Genomic DNA, 18,366 nt, shown 5'->3' on the forward strand with positions numbered 1-18,366 from the left:
GAGTAGTGAGGACATCATTTCTTTCAGGAGAGTATCCAAATCATGGCAAAGGACAGGCACTTAGAATTCTCATTCTTTTGTGAGGTGAGGGTGCATCACTGGAAAGCATGCTGACTGCTGGCATACTAACCCCTTGCTCTCAATTTTCTTGTTGCCTTATCTGTGAGAATGGATGAGACTGTGGTTAATTTCTTTCTGTAAGTGAACAGTGATGCTGGGCCTTGTTATTAGTGGGCACTGTAGAGTAAGTGGTAAGACACTGTGAGGTAATCACAGTCTTTTCCTGAAACTAGTCTATTCTTATGGACAAACTCCTAGTGCAGCTTGCTCATTGTCTGGACCCTCAAAGTAAATGGCCTCTCCATGTGTGACCTAATCAGCACATGGCTCTGGCAGTCTGCTCAGGCTTCTCAGAGTCAGCTTCTCCAGCTTTTGTCTCCTCCAATATGGATGGCTTCTAACTTTTACTACCAGGTTTCTGCCTTACACTCAGCATCTCCAATACCAGCTTCTATGGAGCAGGTGGCCTTTCTAGCACCTGCAGAACAAGTGGGCTTCCTCCCCATCTGCCTGTGGCAGTGACTGGTGGCAGGCATAACCCAGTGACTACCAGCTTTTTGTGCTTCCCACTAGGGCACAATGAAAAGTGATCTCCCTGAAATTTCTCCAGTGTCATACAGAGCAGATATCTGCTTGTTAATAAAGCCATATTTCCAACTTCTGATGTTGAAATTCATGCAGAGACTATTCTGTCATTCACTGAACACTGGTCACAAGCCTCCCACACTGGGGCCTTTCTGTCATCAGTGAGCATGCTGGCTTCTCAACATGGTTTGGGGCTCATTCCAGTGAGAAGTTCTTTATGTCTGTGTCCATATACAATGGGTAAAGTACTGTAGTATTTAGAATGTACTTTGTTTCTTAATAATTCCTTATTACTTCAGTCTTCTGCCATAGAAAGCATCCTTTAATTTTTTCAATACTTTATTGGCTTGACCCAAGTATATATAGAAGTTAAATTAGAAGCCATTCCAGAGCCTTGACAAATGGAATGAGATGAAACTTAACCAGTGAGAAAATTAGCCTTATGTATTCAATTGTGCATAGTTTTGAGTAAGGCTCTTTCCTTGGGCATGTGTAGATGTCATTTTCTTTTTCTCCATAATTCTACTTTACCAATGTTGCTTGTCAAAGTCTTCTCTACCTTTTCTTTCCTTTTACTCTGTTTGATAGAGTCTGGGTCTCATGTAGCCACCTTGAAATTACTCTATACACAGGGATGCCCTCAAATTCCTAATCACACTTCTCTTGCCCTCAGAGTGTTCACATCACAGAGGTGTAAACCTAGCTTTGCCAAACATTTCCTTAAAATATGTAAGGAGGTCTTTGGAAATAGATTTAATTTTATGTTTTGTTTTGTTTGATGTGTGTCGACTTAAAACAAATATGTCTGATTTTGTTACCCTCTCCAAGAGGTTGACCTTGATTTCTTTGGATCTCTTGTTCCCATCAATAGCATATGATTAGAAAGGATTCATGAGAAGCAGCATCTCAAAGACAGCTATGCCTTAATAATCATTTCTGATGCTTCTATCAACCTTTGGTTACTGTGTAAGCTCATGTGAAGTATACTCATTAAACAAACACATAAAATGTTGGTTAAGAATTTGAATCATATATTTATCTACACTTAAGTATTTTTATTCCACAAAATGAGCATTATAAATATAACTTATATTATGAGCAAAAATGAAAAACAACAACAAAAATTTCTGAGTTTAGAATTTCAGCTATTCTGATTTTTAAAGGGATATACTTAACTTTATACATACAAATGTTTTCCTACATGGGCGTATATGTATCATTCATGTGCCTAATGCCAACAGAGAACAGAGAAAGGTGTCAGATCTTTTGGAACTGGAGTTTATGGACAGTTGTGAGCCACCATGTGGGTACTGAGAACCAAACCTGAGTTCCAAACAAGAACAGCAAGTGATTTTAGCCACTGAGGCATCACACCAGCCCCAAGCTGTGTTTTTAATTAATTAGTAAGTTTTGATAATTTTACCAAAAATGTTTTTTGAAACTATGGTTATTCCTCTCCAATGAAGAATGATGGAATCAAGGAATTGCTTGTGAAACCCATTCATGTTCTGTTTTCCTATTGAAAATCTGCTGCTGATTGACTACTGATATGAACAATTGATGGGCAGTTCCTCAACACATATATATTGACTACAAGGTAGTACATTAGAGGTCTGTGAATCTATTTATTCATTTCACAAGATGCAGACAGAACCTCTAAATAAAAAGCAGTCTCTTCAAATGTATCTGAAGGTACAGGCAGACACCGTGGTCCCTGGCACATCTGGAGGGCTCATCTGTGGCATGTGCTTTCTCTATGTCACTCTCTCTGATATTTTAAGATGATCTATGCCCTAATCATAACTGTGGAATTTGGGAGAGGGGTTAGATTTTACATCTTTACATCATAACTTCTACTTATCACTCACTACTGTCTTCCTCAGAATTCCAGCTCTCAGAGTGTATGGCAAGCACCCCTTGTAAAGCTGTAGGATTACACTTACACATCTGAAACGACACTGGTACCTGAATGTTCTCTATACCTTGATGACAATAAATTTCACACACACACACGTATGTGTATATATATGAATATGTATATATACACATATATATGCATTCACCCCCCATAAATATATATGCACATACACAGCAAATATATATACATACATATATGCACATACACATACATACATACACACAAATATATAAATACACATATACATATATACATACACATATATATCTATACATATGCAAATACACATACACATATACATACATGTTTTATTCTCCTTTAGGAACTATTACTTATACTCAACATTCTCACATTCTCATCCTGAAAGAAACCATACTTTTTTCAAGAAAGAATGCATTTTAAGCAAAAATAAATTTTAAAGCATGTATTGATTTTGTTTGCTTATATGTATATGTATAGCCTTTCTTTAATGAAACAGTCGTTGCTCACTTCTCCCTGAAAACCAGCTGGCAATTTCATTTTCATTGACATAACAAAGTGAAATGCTAGGAATAGCAAGAGGAATAAACACATAGATAGGTCATCTCATCAAAGAGAAGACTTGTTGACAACTAGACTTGTGCACTGATAAATATTATGCCCCAGCAACATAATTAATGAAAACATGAAGCAGAATGTTCTGTCTTTTATCTTACTTCTCATTAATGACTTTACATAGGCTTTAATGGACAAAACTAAGAGTTAGCACAAGAAGAAAACAGAGGCCCATAAGAAAGAGGAAAAGCAGGCACTGCCAGATGGGAATATCAAAGCTATGGCAGATTCATGTGTAGAGACCCAGTGAAGATTTTTAAATAATAAAATGCATTGGAAGCCTTTGTAAAGTAATAGACATGTTCAGAAATCTGATTTAGTTGTGACACCCAAGACCAAGGTGTTTTAAAGATTCACTTATTGGTCAGCACACACACACACACACACATATATATATATATATATATATATATATATATATATATAAAACATTTTATAGATCGATCAGGCTGTACTTGGGAATTCATATGTATGTACTGTACATATATGCATTTCATAACAATTAATGAATAAAGAGGTCATGACAGGGAAGGGGTAAAGGATGTTATTATATTATAATCCCCCAAATAAATTGAGAATTAAAAAGAAAGATATTCTTTATTACATGTGAAATATATCATTCAATATTTTGATCTATATTATTTTCACTAGTTACAAAGACCTTGATATTTCCATTTTCCTATGGTTCTAATATGCTTATTCTCTACACTCACAGCATGTAGATGTCAATAGCTGGGCAGTCTGACTCCCTTAACCATCCCAAATTTAAAGGCTATCAGAAATCTCAGTTTCATCAGATCATTCTCAATTCTGAGATGCTCCATCAAAAAGTACAAACTGCACCTGCCCATTTCCATACAGAATTACAAATTGAGTTGAAGCTCTAATAAAACATACACTAATAATATACCCTGCACAATCCAAGAGGCCTTATCTCTATCAGGCCATGTAGCTAAGCCATTCAATATACATCCATCCCACTTCTGTGTAAATGAGAATGACATATGTCCACAGTAGTGGCACCTCTGTTGCCCATTAGCTGACAAAGGTGCAGACGGGAAATGATATGTCTCTTTATAAAAATAATTTAGGTATAAAAATAAATGAAGTACTGTTGCTGGGCATAGTGGCATATACTTTAGTCCTAGCACTCAGAGTTTGAGACCAGTCTGGTCTGCATAGAGATTTCCAAGGTAGTAGTGAATCTCTGTTATAAACTAGAGTGTACTTATTGCTACATATTACAATAGGAGTGAACTTTATTTAAAAAATATGATACGTGAAAGAAGTAGGCTACAGGAAGATGCATTCTATAAAATTCTAGTCATAGAGAGTTGGTGGTTGGGGTGAGGGAAAGTCTTTAGGTCCTTAGTGACTAAAAGTAAATTCTCATTTTCTTAGATCCAAAGGAGTGTCAGTGAGGTAAGGTGATCTTAGATGCTTCTTTATTCAGTGACACCAGCGTCCTCACATTGACTGTAGTGAGAACTGCAGGAACGTGTGAGTCTGCTAAAACCATGGAGGACTTGCAAATCTTAAGGGGATGAACTATAGGGCACTTGAGTTGTGTCTTCATATAATTATCTTTTTAAAGTACCAGAGATTACATTTCACACCATTTTGTACACCCCTTCATTATACCTACATTATAATTAGCAAATGCTTTCTAATTATCTCTGAAACCAACAGAAAGAAAGAAAGAAGTTAAGCTTTTCGACACAGAATGTGGTCTAGGGAGCTACAGTACCACCTCTCCAGGAGCTCAGATCTTCACACGTGCTGTGGCAGAAGGTGTATTTGAATATGTCCTGTGGTGATATCACACACACTGGAGCTTAAGACACACTGTACTGTGTGACCTGGCTGTCTCCTAATTACTGAGTTCACCACAGCCCCTTTACACAGCTGTTCTGCTTTCCCAGGCCTACTTATTCTTTCCCAAGGTTAAATCAACTCACTTTTAAAAATTAGATATTGTCTTTATTTACATTTCAAATGTTATCCCCTTTCCTGGTCCCCCCACCCAAGTTCCTCTATCCCCTCCCCCCTCCCCTGCTCAACTCACTTTTCATAAAGACAATGGTAATGAAATGCAACTTGCCCAGTTCTCTTGGCTGCAGGTTTAATGCATTTTCCAGTGATCAATCAGGCCTTTAAATGTGATGGTTATTTATAGTCTAAGGAACTATGTTATGAATAACCAGATAACTGGCTTGGAGTTCCTGCTCCTTGCATTCTGGAGACTTGAATCTTCTCTAATCATTGATTTGCATGTGGAGTTACCAGTTTCCTTGTGTAAAACATATGATGTCAAGTCAGCTTATTTGATCTCTAATGGAACTCAACTTATGATAATCTTTTAACTATAGCCAACAATTTCTGATGAATTAGCAAGGGACCATTTTGAACATGCAAAAATACTTAAACGTACATGAAATATTTGATGTACAAGAAAACGTACATGAAGTAGGTAGATGACTTTGTGTCACACGCCTTTTGGGTGTCTGTGCTATTGCAAATGTCCCACTTGCTCAGCTTGTTGGAACTAGAAAACCTAACAACACAGCAGCCTGTGCTTAGTTACAGCACAGGCTACAGCTGTGCGATGCATCACTTTCAATGATCATTGTTTTTCCTGTGTCTGTCCCCTGTCTCTGACCTTAATCCTTCACAGACGGAAGGACAGGTAGCATCTCGTTTCTTTTCTTCTCTGTCTCAACTCTGAACTGGGTCATCATTATTTAGTGTGAAGAAGAGAGCAGGCAAGGTTCATATCGTTCCCCTTTCTAGGCATGTTCCTGGCCAGCAAGAGCCTTCCTCATTAAGCAGTCTCTCATATTGCCAGTTGGATGATTACTCGTACATTAACAAGGGGTTTTGTGCCATACTGCATCCTGCCTCTTCAGTGCAGGTGCTCCCCACCTAATCTCCTTACACAACACCCTGTAGAAATCAGTTCCTGGTTCTTCCTCAAAGCCCCATGGTCCCAGAAATAAGACTCAGACTCAAAGTATATCTACAAATACCTTGATTATATATCTATGCTCTTCTCTGACTTGATAAAAACTTAAAATAATCCAATTATGTTAACCTACAATAAAATAGGCTGGCTATCAGTGCTCTGGCACCACACATCCATCTTCCCCAGTAGATCCTGGGCACCTGGCTCTATCCCAGAATTCTCTCTGCTTCCCAGATGCCCCGTGCTCTATTCTACCCTTTCCTACAGGCCATAAGTTTTTTAATTGATAGGCGATACATCCTTACAATACACAAAATCATCTCTCTACAGCTCCCCAAATCCTCACGTACATCCATGCCATGATTAGTTGTCTTTGAAATTGTCACAGATGGCTGAGGCAGAAGGTTGCTGTTATGTTTAATTGTATTTTTAAATTTAATTAAAATATAATTACATTATTTCCTTACTTCTTTTTTTTTTCCTTCAACCCCTCCTGTGTTCCTACCTTTTTACCTCTTTCATGTCCCCACACACCTTCTCAAATGTATGGCCTCTTTGTCTGTACTATTGCATATATTTGAATAAGTATATAAATAAAATTTATTGAGTCAATTTAGCGTTGCTTGTATGTACATGATTTCAGGAATGATCACTTAATAGTAGGTGACCAATCAGGGGGATCATCCCTGGGTAAATTTACTTATCCCTCCAGACAAAGTAATCAGATTCTTATACCCCCAAGTTAGTATATTTATTAGTATTGACATTCTTCATATCTTGTTTAGGAAGCCATACTGTTAAGGTATCATGAGTGTAACTTCCCCGTCCTTTCCAGGAAACACAGCATATTTCTGGGTCCTCTGTCTCTTAGAATACCAATACAAGGAACACTCCAAGTGACGTTGACTCTTCCATGTCAACTCAAATTGAATTTGTAATCATCTAGGAGTCATACCTCCAGGAGTGTCTTTGAGGGAGTTTAGAGGATGGCCTTGGAGTCCTGGGACAAAAGAAAGTTGAACACTCATATTCATTTCTGCTTCCTAACTCTGGATGCATGGCCAACTTCTTCACACTGCCACAGTAACAGTCAAAGTTATTGACCCTCCTTGCCAGTCAAGATGGAAAATTATGAGCAAGACAACTCCTCCTTCCTTAGTTGGCTGTGCCACATTTGGCTAACATACCCTTTTTAATCTCTAAAGGTGATAGACAGCCATCTTTTTTTTTTTTTTTCATTTCTGTTCCTATGAAACCTGTAGAGGGAGCCCGCTCCTACTGGGACTTTGTATGAGCTAAACTCTATTTAATATACATATATATGAATATACATATATTTATATAACACACACACACATATATATATAATAGATAATATATAGCTCATTGCTTAAACTGTGTGTGTGAAATGATTCTTTTGAATTATTAGGAGAAAACTACTTAATTATTTAAAAGGAGGGACTAAAAAGAGATTGAGAGGGTTTTAATTTTCACAGCAAAGCTTCAGTTTTGAGTTTTCTGATATTCCTTTCTAGTCTGAAAGACTTGGGTACTAAAATGCCCTTAGATCTTCTCTGAAGGCTGCCATGGCTGCGGCCCTGACAGTTCTGTTGTTTAAGAACCCAGTTGCCTTTTGTTGTCAATCAAAAGCAAGTGAGACAGCAAGCCATGAAGTAATGGGTGAATTTCTAATAGGGAACTTTATTAAGGAAGTGGAAGGAGGAAACTCAGTCTCGGGACACTAATTTGTGCCGGACCCATTCTAGCTCATTTCAATTCAGCATTGGGTGATCTTTTTCTGCTCTCAAGCCCCTTGGCACTTTGCTTTTTCCTGCTTCATATTTACTCTACTCTCTTATAGTAGGGCTGTTTGTATACCCATCTTATCTCTTTTATTGAACTGGAAGCTCCTTGGAGAGGGAAAATACTGCTGGCCATATTTTTTAACCTTCAACAACAAATATTATAGAAGGAAATAAAGAGAAAAAAAGAACAACTTATGTGCATTTTCTTGAGCATCTCTTATGCACTAGGAGAATGTTTCATTAGTATTTTGAGAAGGTTAAAAAAGATAGATATGTCGCCTGGCTGAATTTTAACTAATTCTAACCCAAAATTGTCAGATGGAGACATGATCAATGCAGATTTTGTTAAACTTAAGACTTGAGAATAGAACTTATGGGTGAAAATTGTTTGGACTCATAGGGTAAACCACCTGTCTGACCACAGGTGGAGACTGTGGTCTCAGTTTTGCCTGTGTGGGATTAGTTCTGCCCAAACACACATTGTAGCAGGGTTAATGGAAGCAGTCATTATCTTCTGGCATTCACAGATCCAATTTCCAGATCCCAAAGGGGAAATACAAGGCGAGCCCAAAGCCATGGCCAATTTTCTTTCCACAAAACTGTACTTGAGGTAATGTATTCCATTTCTAGGAGAAAGGGGAGTGAGTGAAGGTGAGGAGGCAGAGGGAGACCAGCAATGACACTCACACACACACACACACACACACACACACATCCATCTCTTTGCCTGAAGTTACAAAGAAGCAGCAGAAAGAATTTTTACTGTCACAGTGATTTTGTCCAATCCTTGAGTCTCTATCACACTAAGTATGGCTATCTTGGTTTTATAGATGACAGAAATCTAACCTATACTAAGTAACTAACCTTACATTTTACAACTACTAAATGTAAGAGAACTAAAGTTCCTGTTCTTTGCTTGACATGATGCACACTTCTTAGGACAGGGATTTTTAGGGCATGTATGAGTGAATTACTGAATGCATGAATCCATGGATAAATAGGTGGAGTGGACTATTAAATATGCATGTAACTGTATAACTGGAATAAAAACTTAAAAACTTTGATCAATAAAGATGCCAACAGCCAATGCCTGGGCATAGTGGATAACACAAGATTTCCCAGATTTTGTGACCTAATTAACTAATATTTCCACCAATGCACTAAAAAGGGTCTAAACTGATGCTTTCTTGTAGTGGTGGGTTTTTGCTTCACTGCTTTGTCTTCCTGGTAGATCACACTCAAACAGCTACACAGAAGCTGTCTTTGGATCAGCAAATAAAAGACACACATACATAGCTTATTTTTAAAATGCATTGGCTACCTCAAAGGCTGGGTACTACTAAATCTTCCCCTGATACCCCAGCCCAATTGGAGAAGTGGCCAGTGGCCACGTATCCTAAGTCTCATATGGCTTGTTGGCTGTCTCTCTTGTTGCTCTCCTCTTCTATCTCCCCTTGCATCCTGGCAATTCTCACTATTTCTCTCTGCATCCTAGCTTGAAAAAGTCTAAGGGTTCCACCCCCACCCACCCCATGCCCAGCCATTGGCTGTTGGCATAGTTATTGATTGATCAAAAAAAAAAAAAAAACACAACTGGGGAAAAGGGCCTTTAGTGTTTGGTCATGCAGATTCCCTATTGAATCAAAGCATTAGGAGCAGACTCCAACACTTTCCTTTTTCTGTTATTAAAAAGTTTCATGGCACTGCTAGTATATTAGCTAACATGGCCGAAGCTAAATCAGTGTTTCCAGGATGGGGCCACGGTCACTCATAAGTGAATAAAGAATAAATGATCTTGTGCTCTCTTTGAGGTGAGAATTGTGTACTCACACCAACACTGTGCATGTGAACATGTTTAAAGTCATCACGTCATCAGCAACTGAGCTAGCACCATAACTAGTGAGCATTACAGTCTCTACTAAACAGTTACATCAGGAAATAAAAGCAAAATCTACTAAGATTAATGAGATTTGGGGGCGCGGTAGGGAGGGGAGGTTCTTTATGGGAAAGGGGCTTCCCTCCACATCCCTATTCTCAGTTCTTGGTCCTGAAAAATGTCAAAAAAAAAAAAAGCCAACTGTGTGACAACACTGTCCAAACACTACTTGCTAAATATTTCAGTGTTTATGGAGCATCTTGATTCAAATATAAAAGAAACAGATAACAGGGAACTGAGGTATACAGTCTAATCTGCTTTGCCAGGCTAATAATGGGTATAAAATGCTAATAGAATTGTTATATCTAGCCTTAGTGACTAGTTGGGCTAGACATGTGAAATGCTTCTATGACAATGAAATTGATGATTGTGACAATCTTCAGCAAAAGGACAACACATAGGTCACTGCCTGTCAGAACAGGAGAAGGTCAGCAACATGTCACTGAGCAGTATGTGTTGTCATCTTTCTCTTTTAACTTGGACACCTCTGATATTGAATCTATACTGCAGCACTACTACCATCCACACCCGAAGTTAGATATTAACCCAAGAAAGTGAGTGAATGGAAGGAACAGTGTTGCCCTTGTGAATTTATGCTTCCCCAGAAGGGCCTTCCCTGAAGAATGCAAATCTCAGAAGGTCAGATACTCTCTTACTTGACCATCCCTGGCCACTGATCTGAAAGCTTCCATATTATAGCATATCCAAGCCATGGTATAGGAGACTAACCATCCAAGCTGCCAGTGCACTGAGAAATCTCTATGAAGTCATTACCTCCGTCTAGCTCCCACACTAGGGATTTCTTTTATTTACTCTCTCTACCTCTTTATTCACATTTGTCTCACTACACTCGCTGGAGAGGCAGAAAGTGAGATTTCATAAGATCAATGTCCACAAGAGAATTAAAATATTTTCCTAGTCACAATCCTCCAAAAAAAACCAAGCAGAATCAACAGATAATGATGCCTGAATTTATGAAATGATAAGGCATATGAATAGAGTGAATTAGAAAAATAAATAAAAATAAAAGACAAAGAAGAAAACGGAGTCACACACATGACCTTTGAAGGCTAGAGACCCTGCTTAGTGCCTTCAGAGGGAAGCCCTCTGACGTCCCTACCTTCCCAAGGGAGTAGCAGGTAAGCTGAATGGAAACAGCAGTTATCCTCTGAGCCTAGGCTACACCACCCTTCATGCTAAGTGCTTTGAATACATTGTCTCATTTAGGTCTCAGAGCAACGTTGCTGGCAGTTTCAGGAGCTAACATTATCCTAAATTTTACAGATGATGCCAATCTCAGAGAGATTAAGTAACTTGCCCAAGGTTATACAATTAGGGGCAGAGCTGAGAGTAAAGACCTCATCTCATTGTTTCCAGTGCATTTAACCCCACTTAAAAATGCCTGAGCACATCAGTTTGTAAGATCTGAGCACACGTCTCCATCCTTGCCTCTAATCAATGAGTTCCTTCAGGGAAGAATTTATTGCTCATTAATTTTACATCTCTAAGGCATAGAATAAAGCCTAATGCAGAACAGGAACTCAACGACTGTCAAGTAAATAAGATGATGAATTTAAAACATTAAAGATGAAAGGAATTAATTTGAAAAGAAAAATTAAACTCGCAGAAAAGCTCGTTTGATGCAAGGATGCTGTCCCCACGTAAGCTTGTGTCCCCCATTTCTATTTTAGTAACTATGACTATTTTCTGAGAAGCAACATATTTTTGCTATAGAAATAAATGAAAGGCTTTTAAAAATGTACTTTACTCTGGGACTTAAATAAATGATTGGAATTCTATAATCAGAACACGGCAAAAGCACTACCAGCATACAGTCATACACTGCCTATAATAAGCTTCTTGAAGTGTTCTAATGGGTAATCTAGGCACAAGTAGAAGAAGATATGCTCTTGACAATATTTAACACAAGTGCTTCAGCTGGTTTTGGATGAAAAAAAAAGTCTTTTGCATTATATAGATGTTCTCTGTTTCCTTATCAGCAAGCAGACAGTCTTAACTGGTACCTTCACATCCTCTGCCATCTTCCTCCAGCTTTTGGCCAGCTTGACATCTGCAGTAATAACTGCCAATCGTATTACAGCATCGGTCTTGACAGCCTCCATTGTCAACAGCACATTCATTTATATCTGCAATTGGATAGATAAATAGAATCAGTCCCTGCAACCTAAACACCCAGAAACTTTAATGTCCCTACTAAAATTGATCCAACATTTTGACATTCCTTCCACTTCAGGATTAAAGGAGGAAAAAAAAGGAGCCTCTCTTTTTATTTTGTTTTGTGTCTGTGTGTATGTGCATGTGGGTATGAGTATGTGTGTGACTGTAAGCTTACACATGCCACAACATGAAGATGGAACTCATGGGACAACCTCAGGTGTTCTTACCTTCAGCCGTGTTCTTTCTGTTGGATGCTACAACAGTTACCCTGAGAGTTTGTGAGCTCTCAGTTTCTGTCACATCTTGACATATAAGCACTGGGTTTACTGATATGCACTGCTGTAACTGACTGTGCACAGTATTCAACCTCAGGTTGTGAAGCAACTGCTTTATCTAGTGAGCTGTACCCCAGCCCTAGGATTGCATTTTAATCAGAGCTAATGTGCTCTGGAGAAATACCCACTTCCTAGTCTTTGGTATCTGAAGTGCTACTTTTGAATAGGTAAATAAGGAGCCCTTAGCATTGTACAGTTTTGGAGTTCATATGACAGAGAAATTTCATAGCAGCCAGCATTTCAGGATGAGATCCAGAACGCAGGGAGAAACTATGATAGTGTTCTGTATTATCCAGCATGTTTTGACAGTCAAACAGCTGACTTGGTTGTGCCTACTTCTAAACCCATAGCTAAAAGTCATCTTTAATTACAGAACTCGATTTTGTGCATTCATCCTACCCAAATAACACCTGAGGTGTATTCTAAAACGTTTTCACACTAGGAAGAGAGCTGCCAGGTAACAGTGGAACAGTTCTGTTCAATTCAGCATGTTTACCACATGCTGAGTAGTTCTTGATAGACTCTTGCTCAATATGATGAATGCAGATGCAAGAGAGTGGTGGGGAAGGGGGAACATAAAGGAGTAGATGAGGATGGGAGACTGGGGACAGAAAGAGATAGGGGGAACCAGTGTGGAATGGCAGAAGCCAAGTAGAAAGAGATGGAGGATCTGTGTGTCCAACCTGAGTAACTTAACTGCCACCTTGCAAATGAAAAGGTAACAGGCAGAGTGAGCTACAGGGACTCTTAATTAGACGTTTCTAACTGCGTTTCCCCCTTTGAAACTGCCTCTGCTTGTTTTAAAACTATTCAGTGAAGTGTGTCACCCATGCAAAAAAGTATCCAATCCTACAAAGTATATATTTTGATTTTGCAAAAATAAAGTGTGCAAGGACAATTTTTAAAAGTAGGGGATCCAGTCTGAAGGCTTGTGTGTGCTAGCTAATGCTCTGCTGCTGAGCCAATCCCCAGACTACCAGCATGATCTTCCTGTGAGGATCAGCTGTGACTAATGTCCAAAGAAGCACTAGCTACAGCTGAAGGGCACAGATGTTTTGTTGTTTTGTTCTTTTTGAAAGCTTATCAGTCAGCTTTTTTATTTTGTCCTACTTTGTTTTTGTAGTGTGTACAAACCTGTACTGTGAATCTTTGTGTGTGTGTGTGTGTGTATTTGCCTTCTTTCATTAATCATCGTGCTTTTGAGACACATCGGTGTGCTGCATGAACTTGCAGTTCATGCCCCCTTACTCCTTAATAATATTGTTTCTGTGGATCTATCAGAATGTGTATCTATCAGTTTTACAGATAAAGCGTAATTGGTCATGATTTTTGGTTTCGATGACTCTGAAGAATGGTAACATGGATACTCTCATGTACGTAAGCATTCAGTGGAGTCACACGAGTACTTCCACTGGATAATATATCTCAACTGAAATCATAGGATCACAAAGTCTGACTTGCTCTTTGTTACTATTTATACTTAAACATTCTCCCACAGAGATTACTCTAATTCATACTCCCATCAGCTGTGTACTAGGAACCAGGTGCTACTAGTTTTCTCCAGTGTTTCCGATGTCCTTTTGTCTGTTTCAGGTCCTCTGAGAATTTTATAATAGCATCATGTTGTGACTTAATTTGCATTTTCCTGGTTATTAATTAGGTTAAGAACATTTTCATGTTATTGGCCATTTGGTTGACAGTTGTTAAAAATTCTGTTCAAATAGTCAATTTGTTTAACTTTTAAAATGTTGGTTATTTCACTTATTGGTTTTACAGTAAAATCTTAAATAGATGTTCACAATCCATCTCATCTCCCTACAAGGTTTCAAAGGAGGTTTTTTTAGCATGCACATCAGAGGAATGAAAATGAATCTATATTTCCATGTTATCTATGGAGATTCATCTGATCAGATTAAGAGCATTCTGATTTCATACATATATGAATTATAAACAAGTGGTAAGTCTTACCACTACTGAATCTACACAGAAAATTATTTGATTTTGACAACAACTGGCTTTTTCATCTCTAAAATAAACCTTACCAATATATTGTGCCTTTAAATATATTTTTGGATTCCGGTAGGATTTTAAGTATGATTTTAGTGGCTAAACTTATGATATGACTGTATTTTTTTTCACTTTTTTCAGGCCACTCCCCACACACTTTTTGTACTGCCAGCTTCTTATTGCCATGTTTGATGAGAACAAAGCAAGTTAGAACTACTTCTTCTTTTGTCCTTCCTCCAAATATAATTTGGTTTTCCATTTTTTATTAGATATCTTCTTTATTTACATTTCAAATGTTATCCCCTTTCCTAGTTTCCCCTCCAAAAATTCCCTATCTCCTCCCCCATCTCCCTGCTCCCCAACCCACCCACTCCCATTCCTGGTCCTGGCATTTCCCTATACTGGGGCATAGAGCCTTCACAGGACCAAAGGCCTCTCCTCCCATTGATGACCTACTAGGCCATCCTGTGCTACATACATAGCTAGAGCCACAAGTTCTACCATGTGTTTTCATTGATTGGTTTTCTTTCTTACTTAAATGTTTGAATTCATTTCTTATACCACCTGCATCATGCAGCTATGTGTGTGTATTGTGTACTAATGTGTGTGTGACTTATGAGCTTAATTTATCTGACACATATATATTATATTCAATTATATATATATACTTATTTGTATATATATATATATATATATATAAATATATATATTCAATTATACAGCAAAAATACATTGGGGTAAATTGTGTGACTGTAGGGATTTTTTTTCTATTTCACATATATGTCTGAATATACTATGTTAAGCTTTTCTTAACTCATACTAGCTTTTAAATACCCAACTTTTCCTCTCTGTGCTTAGGTCTCCATTCTTGTTCTTTGAATTCATTTTGAAGATAGAACATGTTTGAAGATGGAGTAAATAATATGTTTATATTATATTATAATTTTTCTTCTTTATTTTTACTAGGATAGTTTCAAATTCCCTTATATCTTTCTGTTATTTGTCATTTTCTATAACTTATCTATCTTCTGTCATCGATCTATAACCTATCTCCCATCTACCTATTATCTATCTACCTATATATTTACCTATCGTCTGTCACCTATAAGTATGTATTTGTGTACTGATTATCTATCTATCTGTCTATCTATCTATCTACCTATCTATCTATCATCTATCACATGTTTTTCTATATTTCAAATATCTTATCATCTTGTATACCTCTGTCTTAGTCACTGCTCTATTGCTGTGAACAGACAGAATGGCCAAGGACATTTACAAAAGAAAGAATTTAATTGGAAGCTTACAGTTTCAGAGAGTTAGTCCTTTATCATCATAGGAGGGAACATGGCATCATGCATGTTGCTGGAGCAGTAGCTGAGAGCTACATGTTGACCCATAGGCAACAAACAGACAGAAAGAGAAAGCCACACTGGGTTGCTTGGTGTGGGCTTTTGAAACCTAAGCAGCACTTCCAGTGACACACCTTTTCCAAAAACATCACGCCTCCTAGTCCTTCTCTGGGAGCTCATCAAGAATCTAAGGTTAGAAGATTCTCAGTCTGACCAGCACACCATCCATTCAGCTTCCCACCTCAGCTGTGTGTCACTTATTTTGTGTTTTCTAAAACGAATGTCTAAGCATCATTCATTTCCCAGCACTGATCATTGGTCCCCCTTAATTATCTTTTCATTAGTACACAGAAATTAGGAGTACTTTGTGTCTTTTGTTGTTCTAAGTCCAATTACTGTCTTTTATGTTCACCTCTATATGTGTGACAATCCACCTGAACAGTAAGTTGTTAAAAAGAAAATATGTTCTTTTCTTTCTTATTATTGGAAGTTGACAGTCCCAGTTTGGTGATGCTCCATGTGAGGTCCCTCAGACTGCCAGGAGACTACAGTAGCAGTGGAATTCACCCCGTGTGCTGGCTGTTCATCTACAGACTGGAATCTTGGTGGACGTGCTGGAACTTCTGTTTTGTAGTTAGATTTTTCTTTCCCCCGAATGTTTCCCCTCTACATGCCAGCCCTGAGCTTTCTTCTTGTTCTCAAAATCCAGAGATTTGATATGGTAGCTTTCATCCTCAGATAGCCTATTTTAAGAGGTTCAAAGAGAAGCTGCAATATTTCTTATGATCCACTCTTAGAAGCCAATGGCATCACATCTGTACCTGTTGAGCAAGTGTACAGAAGGGCAGCTGAGATTAGAGGAGGAGAAGGAGGAGAAAAAGATGAAGAGGAGGGGAATGAGACAATGACTAGAAGCAAGAGAAATTCTTCCTCTTATTGAACAGTCGCACATGTGACCTTGGAGAGAAAGAGACCATGGCAGCTTTAGAAAACAGGATATTGCACGGAGATGTTTAGGAAGGGGAACCCAGTTCCAGCTTAAGTATTGGCTCTGCCTCACAGATTTTCATGTTATGTCTTAATTATTATTCAATCTAAAACATTTCCTACTAGAAGAGAACATTTGTTTTCTTCAGACTGCTTTAACTTATATTTTGGTTCTTCAAAACTTTTGAGAACTTTCTAATCTCTTGTTATTAAATACTAGATCATTTTCATGATTGAGATGGTATATATGCAAAAAATCTAAATTCTTCAAACTTTTAAAAAAGGCTTTATATTCTAACACTTGATTAATATGGAGTTAAAGTTATATGTATACCTGTCACATATGTATGGACATATATATTCAATTAATTCTAATTTGCTACTCAGCCTTTCAATATTTTTATATCTTCAAGGATTTTCTCAATCCCTCTATTGGATTTGGTTTGCCCTTTCATGATTGAAAGTTTTGTTTAAAAACTGGATAGTTTGCAGCTTTATTAACATAGCCACATTTTCCTAGAAGATATGACCCTTTGTTCTGAAATATGTCTTTTTAGATCTAGCATCTCTCATTAAATTTGACTTTCTGTGACATTGCTCCATGCATCCATTTATGTCTGGTTACTGTTGACATGAAGTTCATTCTCTATAGTCCACTTTTGCCCTTCATTATCTACCCATTTGAAAATTTCTCATGAATTATTTGAACATATTCTAGCTCTCTCCAAACATAAATACATTCTAGATTCCTTACTTTTTTAACTATATGATAACCTGTATTTCTGACCTAAACTACTGACATATTTGAATTAAATATACCATTTCCATGTTTCTATGAGGTTACCATATACTATATGTTATAATTCCTATCCAAAAGTACCTTCCTTTAAACTTAGTATTTTAGTTTTTAATTTTCCCTCTTTTATAACTTTCTACTATATATTAATTTATTGCTCTCAGTGGTAACTGTGGATACCACAGCATTCATTATTGGATCATAATATAAGTTAGTGTTTAACCGCTTCCAGAGACTCTAGTCATTGGCATTATTTTGACTCTGTTACGCTTAGACTTTTTGCATCATTACTATGGCGACTATTATCACTATAGTAGTTTCTGATGTTTAAACTGTGTCCACATTATATTGTTATTTTATGTGATCAATAACTTAGGTTCATCCATGTATCACTCTTTGTGGAACTTATAATTTCTTTCTCCATTTATCTGCCTGTTTCTAGAACAATGTTGATTTGTTGAACGTTGAACAGAATATATATTTTTATATGTATAATTAGTTGAGTTTTTTCATGTTTTATCTGTTAGTAAATATGTCTTCTCCTGAATTTTCATTTTAATCACTTTACATTGTAGGGAAATTAAATTTAAAACACTTACCCTGTACCCCACATCCCACACATCCCATGATTATAAATATCTTATGTTAGTTAGGTACACTTAGTTAATTAGTGAGTCAGTTTCCATAGGCCATTGTTACATAGTCACACTTTATTGACATTTCCTATTTTCACACAATACATCTCTTCTGTCTCAGGATTCTTTCCATGATATCATAACACATTTAATTGCCTTGTCTCTCGAGTCCCAAACTTTATTAGTTTTGATGTACTTGAGAGTTTTTAGCAAAAC

The 18,366-nt window shown here is 37.5% G+C and overlaps 1 protein-coding gene across 1 annotated transcript in view; it reads right to left on the reverse strand.

Annotated features, from left to right (window-relative positions):
- LOC110291392 (EGF-like and EMI domain-containing protein 1) overlaps positions 1–18,366 on the reverse strand; it is a 699,291-nt gene that overhangs the window by 270,335 nt on the left and 410,590 nt on the right. Inside the window, 1 exon segment of the mRNA XM_085836072.1 lies at positions 11,885–12,007. Coding sequence (XP_085692198.1) covers positions 11,885–12,007 — 123 coding nt within the window.

The sequence above is a fragment of the Mus caroli genome, unplaced genomic scaffold (assembly GCF_978045245.1).
Source record: "Mus caroli unplaced genomic scaffold, Mus_caroli_1 scaffold_3, whole genome shotgun sequence".
NCBI lineage: Eukaryota > Metazoa > Chordata > Mammalia > Rodentia > Muridae > Mus > Mus caroli.